Source organism: Scyliorhinus torazame, chromosome 1, assembly GCF_047496885.1.
Source record: "Scyliorhinus torazame isolate Kashiwa2021f chromosome 1, sScyTor2.1, whole genome shotgun sequence".
NCBI classification, from domain to species: Eukaryota; Metazoa; Chordata; class Chondrichthyes; order Carcharhiniformes; family Scyliorhinidae; genus Scyliorhinus; species Scyliorhinus torazame.
In genome coordinates this window covers 395,079,046-395,090,076 of record NC_092707.1, presented here as the reverse complement: position 1 = coordinate 395,090,076, position 11,031 = coordinate 395,079,046, and the positions used below count along the sequence as shown (strand labels likewise).

The 11,031-nt window shown below is 66.0% G+C and overlaps 1 protein-coding gene across 3 annotated transcripts in view; it reads left to right on the top strand.

Moving 5' to 3' along the window:
* The first annotated feature begins 4,125 nt into the window (after positions 1 to 4,125).
* Positions 4,126 to 11,031, top strand: part of LOC140427690 (mitogen-activated protein kinase kinase kinase 21-like) — a 126,070-nt gene continuing 119,164 nt past the window's right edge. The window contains exon 1 of one of the 3 annotated variants that reach the window (XM_072513203.1): positions 4,126 to 5,060. In XM_072513203.1, coding sequence (XP_072369304.1) covers positions 4,289 to 5,060 — 772 coding nt within the window. In that variant the 5' untranslated portion in view covers positions 4,126 to 4,288. The remainder of the gene's footprint in view (positions 5,061 to 11,031) is intronic. The other 2 variants (XM_072513193.1, XM_072513212.1) reach the window with 2 other exon arrangements.

The following is an 11,031-nucleotide window of genomic DNA, read 5'->3' as shown; positions in this document are numbered from 1 at the left end:
ACTCCCTCACCCCCACTCCCAGCCCCTCACCCCCACTCCCTCACCCCCACTCCCTCACCCCCACTCCCTCACCCCCACTCCAGCCCCTCACCCCCACCCCCACTCCCAGCCCCTCACCCCCACTCCCTCACCCCCACTCCCCTCCCTCACCCCCACTCCCAGCCCCTCACCCCCAGCCCCTCACCCCCACTCCAAGCCCCTCACCCCCACTCCCAGCCCTCACCCCCAGCCCTCACCCCCAGCCCCTCACCCCCACTCCCAGCCCCTCACCCCTACTCCCAGCTCCTCACCCCTACTCCCAGCTCCTCACCCCCACTCCCAGCTCCCAGCCCCTCACCCCCACTCCCAGCCCCTCACCCCCACTCCCAGCCCCTCACCCCCACCCCCAGCCCCTCACCCCCACTCCCAGCCACTCACCCCCACTCCCAGCCCCTCACCCTCACCCCTACTCCCAGCTCCTCACCCCCACCCCCACTCCCAGCCCCTCACCCCCACTCCCAGCCCCTCACCCCCACTCCCAGCCCCTCACCCCCACCCCCAGCCCCTCACCCCCACCCCCAGCCCCTCACCCCCACTCCCAGCCACTCACCCCCACTCCCAGCCCCTCACCCTCACCCTCACCCTCACTCCCTCACCCCCAGCCCCTCACCCCCACTCCCTCACCCCCAGCCCCTCACCCCCACTCCCTCACCCCCACTCCCCTCCCTCACCCCCACTCCCAGCCCCTCACCCCCAGCCCCTCACCCCCACTCCCAGCCCTCACCCCCAGCCCTCACCCCCAGCCCCTCACCCCCACTCCCAGCCCCTCACCCCTACTCCCAGCTCCTCACCCCTACTCCCAGCTCCTCACCCCCACTCCCAGCTCCCAGCCCCTCACCCCCACTTCCAGCCCCTCACCCCCACTCCCAGCCCCTCACCCCCACCCCCAGCCCCTCACCCCCACTCCCAGCCACTCACCCCCACTCCCAGCCCCTCACCCTCACCCCTACTCCCAGCTCCTCACCCCCACCCCCACTCCCAGCCCCTCACCCCCACTCCCAGCCCCTCACCCCCACTCCCAGCCCCTCACCCCCACCCCCAGCCCCTCACCCCCACCCCCAGCCCCTCACCCCCACTCCCAGCCACTCACCCCCACTCCCAGCCCCTCACCCTCACCCTCACCCTCACTCCCTCACCCCCAGCCCCTCACCCCCACTCCCTCACCCCCAGCCCCTCACCCCCAGCCCCTCACCCCCACTCCCAGCCCCTCACCTCCACCCCCACTCCCAGCCCCTCACCCCCACTCCCAGCCCCTCACCCCCACTCCCAGCCCCTCACCCCCACTCCCAGCCCCTCACCCCCACCCCCAGCCCCACCCACAGCCCCTCACCCCCACTCCCAGCCACTCACCCCCACTCCCAGCCCCTCACCCTCACTCCCAGCCCCTCACCCTCACTCCCAGCCCCTCACCCCCACTCCCTCACCCCCAGCCCCTCACCCCCACTCCCAGCCCCTCACCCCCAGCCCCACCCCCTCACCCCCACTCCCAGCCCCTCACCCCCACTCCCAGCCTCTCACCCCCACTCCCAGCCTCTCACCCCCACTCCCCCAGCCCCTCACCCCCACTCCCAGCCCCTCACCCTCACCCTCACCCCCACCCCCTCACCCCCACTCCCAGCCCCTCACCCCCACTCCCAGCCCCTCACCCCCACTCCCTCACCCCCACTCCCAGCCCCTCACCCCCACTCCCTCACCCCCACTCCCAGCCCCTCACCCCCACTCCCTCACCCCCACTCCCTCACCCCCACTCCCAGCCCCTCACCCCCACTCCCTCACCCCCTCTCCCAGCCCCTCACCCCCACTCCCTCACCCTCACTCCCTCTCCCTCACCCTCACCCCCACTCCCTCACCCCCACTCCCTCTCCCTCACCCCCACTCCCAGCCCCTCACCCCCACTCCCAGCCCCTCACCCCCACTCCCACTCCCTCACCCCCACTCCCAGCCCCTCACCCCCACCCCCAGCCCCTCACCCCCACCCCCACCCCCTCACCCCCACCCCCTCACCCCCACTCCCAGCCCCTCACCCCCACTCCCTCACCCCCACTCCCAGCCCCTCACCCCCACTCCCTCACCCCCACTCCCTCACCCCCACTCCCAGCCCCTCACCCCCACTCCCTCACCCCCACTCCCAGCCCCTCACCCCCACCCCCTCACCCCCAATCCCAGCCCCTCACCCCCACTCCCACCCCCCTCCCTCACCCCCCTCCCTCACCCCCACTCCCAGCCCCTCACCCCCACACCAAGCCCCTCACCCCCACCCCCTCACCCCCACCCCCTCACCCCCACCCCCTCACCCCCACTCCCAGCCCCTCACCCCCACTCCCTCACCCCCACTCCCTCACCCCCACTCCCAGCCCCTCACCCCCACTCCCAGCCCCTCACCCCCACTCCAAGCCCCTCACCCCCTCACCTCCACTCCCAGCCCCTCACCCCCACTCCCAGCCCCTCACCCCCACCCCCTCACCCCCACCCCCTCACCCCCTCACCTCCACTCCCAGCCCCTCACCCCCACTCCCAGCCCCTCACCCCCACTCCCAGCCCCTCACCCCCACCCCCACTCCCAGCCCCTCACCCCCACACCCAGCCCCTCACCCCCACACCCCCACACCCAGCCCCTCACCCCCACACCCAGCCCCTCATCCCCCACACCCAGCCCCTCATCCCCACACCCAGCCCCTCACCCCCACTCCCAGCCCCTCACCCCCACTCCCAGCCCCTCACCCCCACTCCCAGCCCCCTCACTCCCACTCCCAGCCCCTCACCTCCACTCCCAGCCCTTCCCCCAGATTCCCAGCCCCTCACCTCCACTCGCAGCCCATTTCCAGCTGCCCCCCAACTCTCCCATCTCCTCCCCACTCTCCCAGCCCCTCCCCCACTCTCCCAGCCCCTCCCCCACCCTGCAGCCACCCTCCCCCAGCCCCTCCCCCACTCTCCCAGCCCCTCACCCACTCCATCGCCCACTCTTCCAGCCCCTCACCTACTCCCAGCCCCTCACCCACTCCCAGCCCCTCCTCACTCCCAGCCCCTCCTCACTCCCAGCCCCTCCCCACTCCCAGACCCTCCCCTCTCCTCTCCCAGCCCCTCCCTCTCCTCTCCCAGCCCCTCCCTCTCCTCTCCCAGCCCCTCCCTCTCCTCTCCCAGCCCCTCCCTCTCCTCTCCCAGCCCCTCCCTCTCCTCTCCCAGCCCCTCTCCCAGTCCCTCCGTTTCTCCCATGCCCCTCCCCCACATCCAGCCCCTCCTCCACACTCCCAGCCCCTCCTCCACACTCCCATCTCCTCCCCACTCTCCCAGCCCCTCCCCCACTTTCCCAGCCCCTCCCCACTCTCGCAGCCCTTCCCCCTCCTGCAGCCACTCCCCCTCCTGCAGCCACTCCCCCCTCCTGCAGCCACTCCCTCCCCCCTCCCCTCCCCTCCCCTCCCTCCCCCAGCCCCAGCCCCTCCCCCAGCCCCTCCCCCACTCTCCCAGCCCCTCACCCACTCCATCGCCCACTCTCCCAGCCCCTCACCCACTCCATCGCCCACTCTTCCAGCCCCTCACCCACTCCCAGCCCCTCACCCACTCCCAGCCCCTCCTCACTCCCAGCCCCTCCCTCTCCTCTCCCAGTCCCTCCGTTTCTCCCATGCCCCTCCCCCACATCCAGCCCCTCCTCCACACTCCCAGCCCCTCCTCCACTCTCCCAGTCCCTCCCCACTCTCACAGCCCTTCCCCCTCCTGCAGCCACTCCCCCTCCTGCAGCCACTCCCCCCTCCTGCAGCCACTCCCTCCCCCCCAGCCCCTCCCTCCCCCTCCCCCAGCCCCTCCCCCACTCTCCCAGCCCCTCACCCACTCCATCGCCCACTCTCCCAGCCCCTCCTCACTCCCAGCCCCTCTCCCACTCTCCCACTCCCTCCGTTTCTCCAATGCCCCTCCCCACATCCAGCCCCTCCTCCACACTCAGCCCCTCCCCCAGACTCAGCCCCTCCCCCACACTCCAAGCCCCTCCCCCCAGCGAGAAGCCCCGCCCCACCGCTGGAAGCCCGGCCCCGCGCACGGCGGCAGGCCAATGGGAGGCGCGCTGGCGGCTGACCGGGAGTGACCCGGCCGAGGCTGCGGCTCGGACGGAGACTCAGTCAGCCGGCGGCAGGTAGGGAGGCAGAGCCGTGTCCATGGAGCCGGAGCGGCTGCCGGATCGGGCGGCAGCGAGGCCGGCGGGGAAGGGGGACGACGAGGAGGAAGCCGCCGCCTCTGCTGCGCTGCTGGGACCCGGTCCATGAGCGCGACCGGAGGCGGCGGCGGGGCCGTTGCCATGGATCCGCTGGAGGCCTTGTTCAGCCCCGGTGTGGGCGCTGGCGGCGGCGGGGGGAGCCGGTGCCTACGCCCGGCGGCCGGCTCCTTCTGGACGGCGGTGTTCGACTACGAAGCGAGCGCCGAGGACGAGCTGAGCCTGCGGCGGGGCGACGCGCTGGAGGTGCTGTCCACGGACGCCAAGGTGTCGGGCGACGAGGGCTGGTGGACGGGCAAGATCGGCGAGCGGGTGGGCATCTTCCCCGCCAACTACGTGAGCCGCCAGCCGCCGCGGGCCCCGGCGGCCGAGCTGCCGGGGGAGGCCGGCCGCGAGGCCCAGGTCGCCGCCGAGATCGAGTTCAGCCAGCTGACCCTGCAGGAGATCATCGGCGTGGGCGGCTTCGGCAAGGTGTACCGGGGCTCCTGGAAGGGGCAGCCGGTGGCCGTCAAGGCGGCCCGCCGCGACCCCGACGAGGAGGTGGGCGCCACGGCCGAGAGCGCCCGCCGCGAGGCCCGCCTCTTCGCCATGCTCCGGCACCGCAACATCATCGCCCTGCGCGGCGTCTGCCTGCAGGAGCCCAACCTCTGCCTGGTCATGGAGTACGCCCAGGGCGGGCCCCTCAACCGGGCCCTGGCCGGCCGCCGCATCCCGCCCCGCACCCTGGTCGACTGGGCCGTGCAGATCGCCCGCGGGATGTGCTACCTGCACGCCGAGGCCATCGTGCCGATCATCCACCGGGACCTGAAGTCCAGCAACAGTGAGTAGCCGAGGTGGGGACGGGGGCTCCCGCAGGCAGACAGGGGATCTGGACACTGCACAGTGTGTAAGGGGGGGGGGGGGGGGTTCATGGACTGTGTACACAGTGTGTAAGGGGGGGGGGGGGTTCATGGACTGTGTACACAGTGTGTAAGGGGGGGGGGGTTCATGGACTATGTACACAGTGTGTAAGGGGGGGGGGGTTCATGGACTGTGCACAGTCTGTAAGGGGGGGTTCGTGGACTGTATACACCGTGTGTAAGGGGGGGGGGGGGGTTCATGGACTGTGCACAGAGTAAAGTGGGGTTCATGGACTGTGCACAGTCTGTAAGGGGGGTTCGTGGACTGTATACACAGTGTAACGGGGGTTCATGGACTGTACATAGTGTAAGGGGGGTTCATGGACTGTGTACATGGTGTAAGGGGGGTACATGGACTGTGTACATAGTGTAAGGGGGGGGGTACATGGACTGTGTGCACAGTGTGTAAGGGGGGGCACATGGACTGTGTACATAGTGTAAGGGGGGGGGGGGTACATGGACTGTGTGCACAGTGTGTAAGGGGGGTACATGGACTGTGCGCAGTATGTAAAGAGGCTACATGGACTGTGCACAGTGTGTAAGGGGGGCGCAGGACTGTGCGCAGTGTGTACGGGGGGGCACATGGACTGTGTGCGCAGTGCGTAAGGGGGGGCACATGGACTGTGTGCGCAGTGCGTAAGGGGGGGCACATGGACTGTGTGCGCAGTGCGTAAGGGGGGGCACATGGACTGTGTGCGCAGTGCGTAAGGGGGGGGCACATGGACTGTGTGCGCAGTGCGTAAGGGGGGGCACATGGACTGTGTGCGCAGTGCGTAAGGGGGGGCACATGGACTGTGTGCGCAGTGCGTAAGGGGGGGGCACATGGACTGTGTGCGCAGTGCGTAAGGGGGGGCACATGGACTGTGTGCGCAGTGCGTAAGGGGGGGCACATGGACTGTGTGCGCAGTGCGTAAGGGGGGGCACATGGACTGTGTGCGCAGTGCGTAAGGGGGACACATGGACTGTGTGCACAGTGTAAATGGGGTGTTCCTGCACTGTGCACGCAATGTAAGAGTGGAGGGGGGGGTGGAGTGTCCCTCGACTCTACGCCGCGTCCCTCGACTCTACGCCGCGTCCCTCGACTCTACGCCGCGTCCCTCGACTCTACGCCGCGTCCCTCGACTCTACGCCGCGTCCCTCGACTCTACGCCGCGTCCCTCGACTCTACGCCGCGTCCCTCGACTCTACGCCGCGTCCCTCGACTCTACGCCGCGTCCCTCGACTCTGCGCCGCGTCCCTCGACTCTACGCCGCGTCCCTCGACTCTACGCCGCGTCCCCTCGACTCTACGCCGCGTCCCTCGACTCTACGCCGCGTCCCTCGACTCTACGCCGCGTCCCTCGACTCTACGCCGCGTCCCTCGACTCTACGCCGCGTCCCTCGACTCTACGCCGCGTCCCTCGACTCTACGCCGCGTCCCTCGACTCTACGCCGCGTCCCTCGACTCTACGCCGCGTCCCTCGACTCTACGCCGCGTCCCTCGACTCTACGCCGCGTCCCTCGACTCTACGCCGCGTCCCTCGACTCTACGCCGCGTCCCTCGACTCTGCGCCGCGTCCCTCGACTCTGCGCCGCGTCCCTCGACTCTGCGCCGCGTCCCTCGACTCTGCGCCGCGTCCCTCGACTCTGCGCCGCGTCCCTCGACTCTGCGCCGCGTCCCTCGACTCTGCGCCGCGTCCCTCGACTCTGCGCCGCGTCCCTCGACTCTGCGCCGCGTCCCTCGACTCTGCGCCGCGTCCCTCGACTCTGCGCCGCGTCCCTCGACTCTGCGCCGCGTCCCTCGACTCTGCGCCGCGTCCCTCGACTCTGCGCCGCGTCCCTCGACTCTGCGCCGCGTCCCTCGACTCTGCGCCGCGTCCCTCGACTCTGCGCCGCGTCCCTCGACTCTGCGCCGCGTCCCTCGACTCTGCGCCGCGTCCCTCGACTCTGCGCCGCGTCCCTCGACTCTGCGCCGCGTCCCTCGACTCTGCGCCGCGTCCCTCGACTCTGCGCCGCGTCCCTCGACTCTGCGCCGCGTCCCTCGACTCTGCGCCGCGTCCCTCGACTCTGCGCCGCGTCCCTCGACTCTGCGCCGCGTCCCTCGACTCTGCGCCGCGTCCCTCGACTCTCCGCCGCGTCCCTCGACTCTCCGCCGCGTCCCTCGACTCTCCGCCGCGTCCCTCGACTCTGCGCCGCGTCCCTCGACTCTGCGCCGCGTCCCTCGACTCTGCGCCGCGTCCCTCGACTCTGCGCCGCGTCCCTCGACTCTGCGCCGCGTCCCTCGACTCTGCGCCGCGTCCCTCGACTCTGCGCCGCGTCCCTCGACTCTGCGCCGCGTCCCTCGACTCTGCGCCGCGTCCCTCGACTCTGCGCCGCGTCCCTCGACTCTGCGCCGCGTCCCTCGACTCTGCGCCGCGTCCCTCGACTCTGCGCCGCGTCCCTCGACTCTGCGCCGCGTCCCTCGACTCTGCGCCGCGTCCCTCGACTCTGCGCCGCGTCCCTCGACTCTGCGCCGCGTCCCTCGACTCTGCGCCGCGTCCCTCGACTCTGCGCCGCGTCCCTCGACTCTCCGCCGCGTCCCTCGACTCTGCGCCGCGTCCCTCGACTCTGCGCCGCGTCCCTCGACTCTGCGCCGCGTCCCTCGACTCTGCGCCGCGTCCCTCGACTCTGCGCCGCGTCCCTCGACTCTGCGCCGCGTCCCTCGACTCTGCGCCGCGTCCCTCGACTCTGCGCCGCGTCCCTCGACTCTGCGCCGCGTCCCTCGACTCTGCGCCGCGTCCCTCGACTCTCCGCCGCGTCCCTCGACTCTCCGCCGCGTCCCTCGACTCTCCGCCGCGTCCCTCGACTCTCCGCCGCGTCCCTCGACTCTCCGCCGCGTCCCTCGACTCTGCGCCGCGTCCCTCGACTCTGCGCCGCGTCGAGGGGGTGTCATGGTCTGTGTAGGGGGGCCAGTGCCTTGATGGGTTCCAGGACTGTGTATGCATGGTAAGTGTGATTCCTGGACTGTGTACGGGGGGGGGGCAGGGGAGAGGATTCCTGGATTGTGCAGGCTGGGTAAGGTATGTTCCTGGACAGTGTACGTTGTGTTAAGGGATGGTTCCTGGACTCTGTACACAGGGTGATGGGGGTTCCTAGACTTTGTACATAGTGAGGGGGGGGAGATCTCCTGAAGCAGTGTAAGAGAGTTGGGGGGGGGGGGGGGGGGAAGACTTTTCTCCTGAATTTGTTTTTGATGTGTTAGTTTTAAAGTTTATACTTGTGCTGCTGATTTTGGACGCTGCTGCAAATGAAAACATCTCTGTCTACTTAAATGATGCCCTCTCTGAATTTTGAAATTTCTTTTTATATTCTTGCACATTTTCAGCAGTGATTGGGGTGGAATGCGATCATGTTATCGCTTGTTCTATGCCTACAATAGTCAAAATGGTCAGAGTTTGCATCGATAGAATTGGGTCAGATTTGCATAAATTGTTTGACTTGGATCAATTTATTTATTCTTTCGTGGGATGTGGGCGTCGCTGGCAAGGACAGTGTTGCCTTTTTTAAAAATATATATATTTATTCGAATTTCCAACAAAACACCCCAACCAGAAATACAAAAAAAGAACCAAGCACAAAACAAGCAAAAATTATACATGAGATTTCCAACAAACTACAATAACCCCCCATTTAACAAATAAACATGCCAGTAAGGAATAACATCCCACTCTAACCTAAAGAAAACAGAACCCCCCCCCCCCGGTTGCTGCTGTTGACCTCCTAACGTTCCGCGAGAAAGTCTAGGAACGGTTGCCAACGCCTGGAGAACCCCTGCACAGACCCTTGCAAGGCAAATTTTATCCTTTCCAGCTTGGTGAACCCTGCCATATCGTTAATCCAAGCTTCCACGCTTAGGGGCTTTGCATCCGTCCACATTAGTAGGATCCTTCGCCGGGGCTACCAGGGACGCAAAGGCCAGAACACCGGCCTCTTTCGGCTCCTGCACTCCTGGCTCGTCTGATGCCCCAAATAATGCTATCCCCCAGCTCGGCTTGACCCGGGTGTTCCCCACTTTGGATGCCTCCGGCGTCGGGCATGCCCAGAACATGTGGGTGTGATTTGCTGGGCTCCCCGAGCACCTCACACACCTGTCCTCCACCCCAAAAAACCTACTCATCCTCGCCCCTGTCATATGCGCCCTATGGACAACTTTGAACTGTATTAGGCTGAGCCTGGCGCAGGAGGAGGAAGAATTAACCCTACTCGGGGGGTCAGCCCACAGATCTTCATCCAGCTCCTCCTCCCACTTACCCTTTAACTCCTCCACCGAGGCCTCCTGATAGATCGCCGAGACCTTGCCTTCTCCAACCCATACACCCAAAATCACCCTGTTCTGAATCCTTCATGCTGGGAGCAGTGGAAACTCCCCCACATGCCGTCTCACAAACGCCCTCACTTGCATGTACCTAAAAGCATTCCCGGGAGATAACCCAAATTTCTCCTCCAGCGCCCCTAGGTTCGCAAAAGTCCCATCGATGAATAGGTCCCCCATTTTAATCCCAGCCCGATGCCAGCTCAGATTACACCCCCCCCCCCCCCCCCCTCCCAATCCGTCTGACCCGGAACAAACCTGTGGTTCTCTCGTATCGGGGACCAGACCGAGGCCCCCACCTCGCCCCTATGTCGCCTCCACTGCCCCCAGATCTTCAGTCGCCGCCACCACCGGACTCGTGGCGTACGTTGCTGGCGGAAGCGGCAACGGTGCCGTCACCAGCGCCCCCAGACTAGTACCCACACAAAACATCACTTGTAGCCTCTTCCACACCGCCCCCTCTAGCCTCTTCCACGCCGCCTCCTCTCCTTCCATTACCCACTTACGGATCATCACCACATTAGCTGCCCAATAATAGCCACATAAATTCGGCAGTGCCAGCCCTCCCTGGCCCTGCTACGCTCCATCACCCTCGGGTCTTATTCGCCCATACGAATCCCATAATACTCCTGCTTACCCGTTTAAAAAAAATCCTTGGTGATTAGGATGGGCAGGCACTGGAACACAAACAGGAACCTCGGGAGGACCGTCATCTTAACTGACTGCACCCTACCCGCCAGGGAGAGTGGCAGCATATCACATCTCTTGAAGCCCTCCTCCATCTGCTCCACCAACCGTGTCAAATTGAGCTTGTGCAGGGCCCCCCAGCTCTTAGCTACCTGGATCCCCAGGTATCGGAAGCTCTTCTCCGCCCTCTTCAGCGGTAGCTCGTTTATCCCCCTTCCTTGGTCCACCGAGCATTGCCCATTTCTAATTGCCCATGAGAGGGTGGTGGTGAGCCACCTTCTTGAATTGCTGTAGCCCTTGTGTAGGTATACTCAGAGCTGTTGGGGAGGATATTCCAGGATTTTGACCTAGCGACAGTAAAGGAACAGCGATGTAGCTCCAAATAGGGATGGTGTGTGCCAGTATGGGAACTTTCAGGTGGTGATGTTCCCATGCATCTGCTGCCATTGTCTTTCTAGGTAGAGGTCGCTGGTTTGGAAACTATTGTTGAAGGAGTCTTGGTGAGTTGCTGCAGCGCATCTTGTAGGTGGCGCACATTTCTGCCACTCTGCTGTCAGTGGTGAAGGGGGTGGATGTTGGAGTTGGTGGATGGGGTGCTACTCAAGCATCCTACTTTGTCTTAGATGGTGTCCAGCTTTTTGAGTGTTGTTGGAGCTGCATTGATCCAGGCAAGTGAAGAGTATTGAATCACACTCCTGATTTGTGCCTTGTAGATGGTGGACAGGCTTTAGGGAGTCAGGATGTGAGTTATTCTCTACAGAATTCCCAGTCTCTGAACTGCTCTTGTGGCCACAGTATTTATGTGGCTAGTCCAGTACAGTTTTGGGTGAATGGTAACCCCAGGATGTTGATATCGGGGATTCAGCATTGGTAATT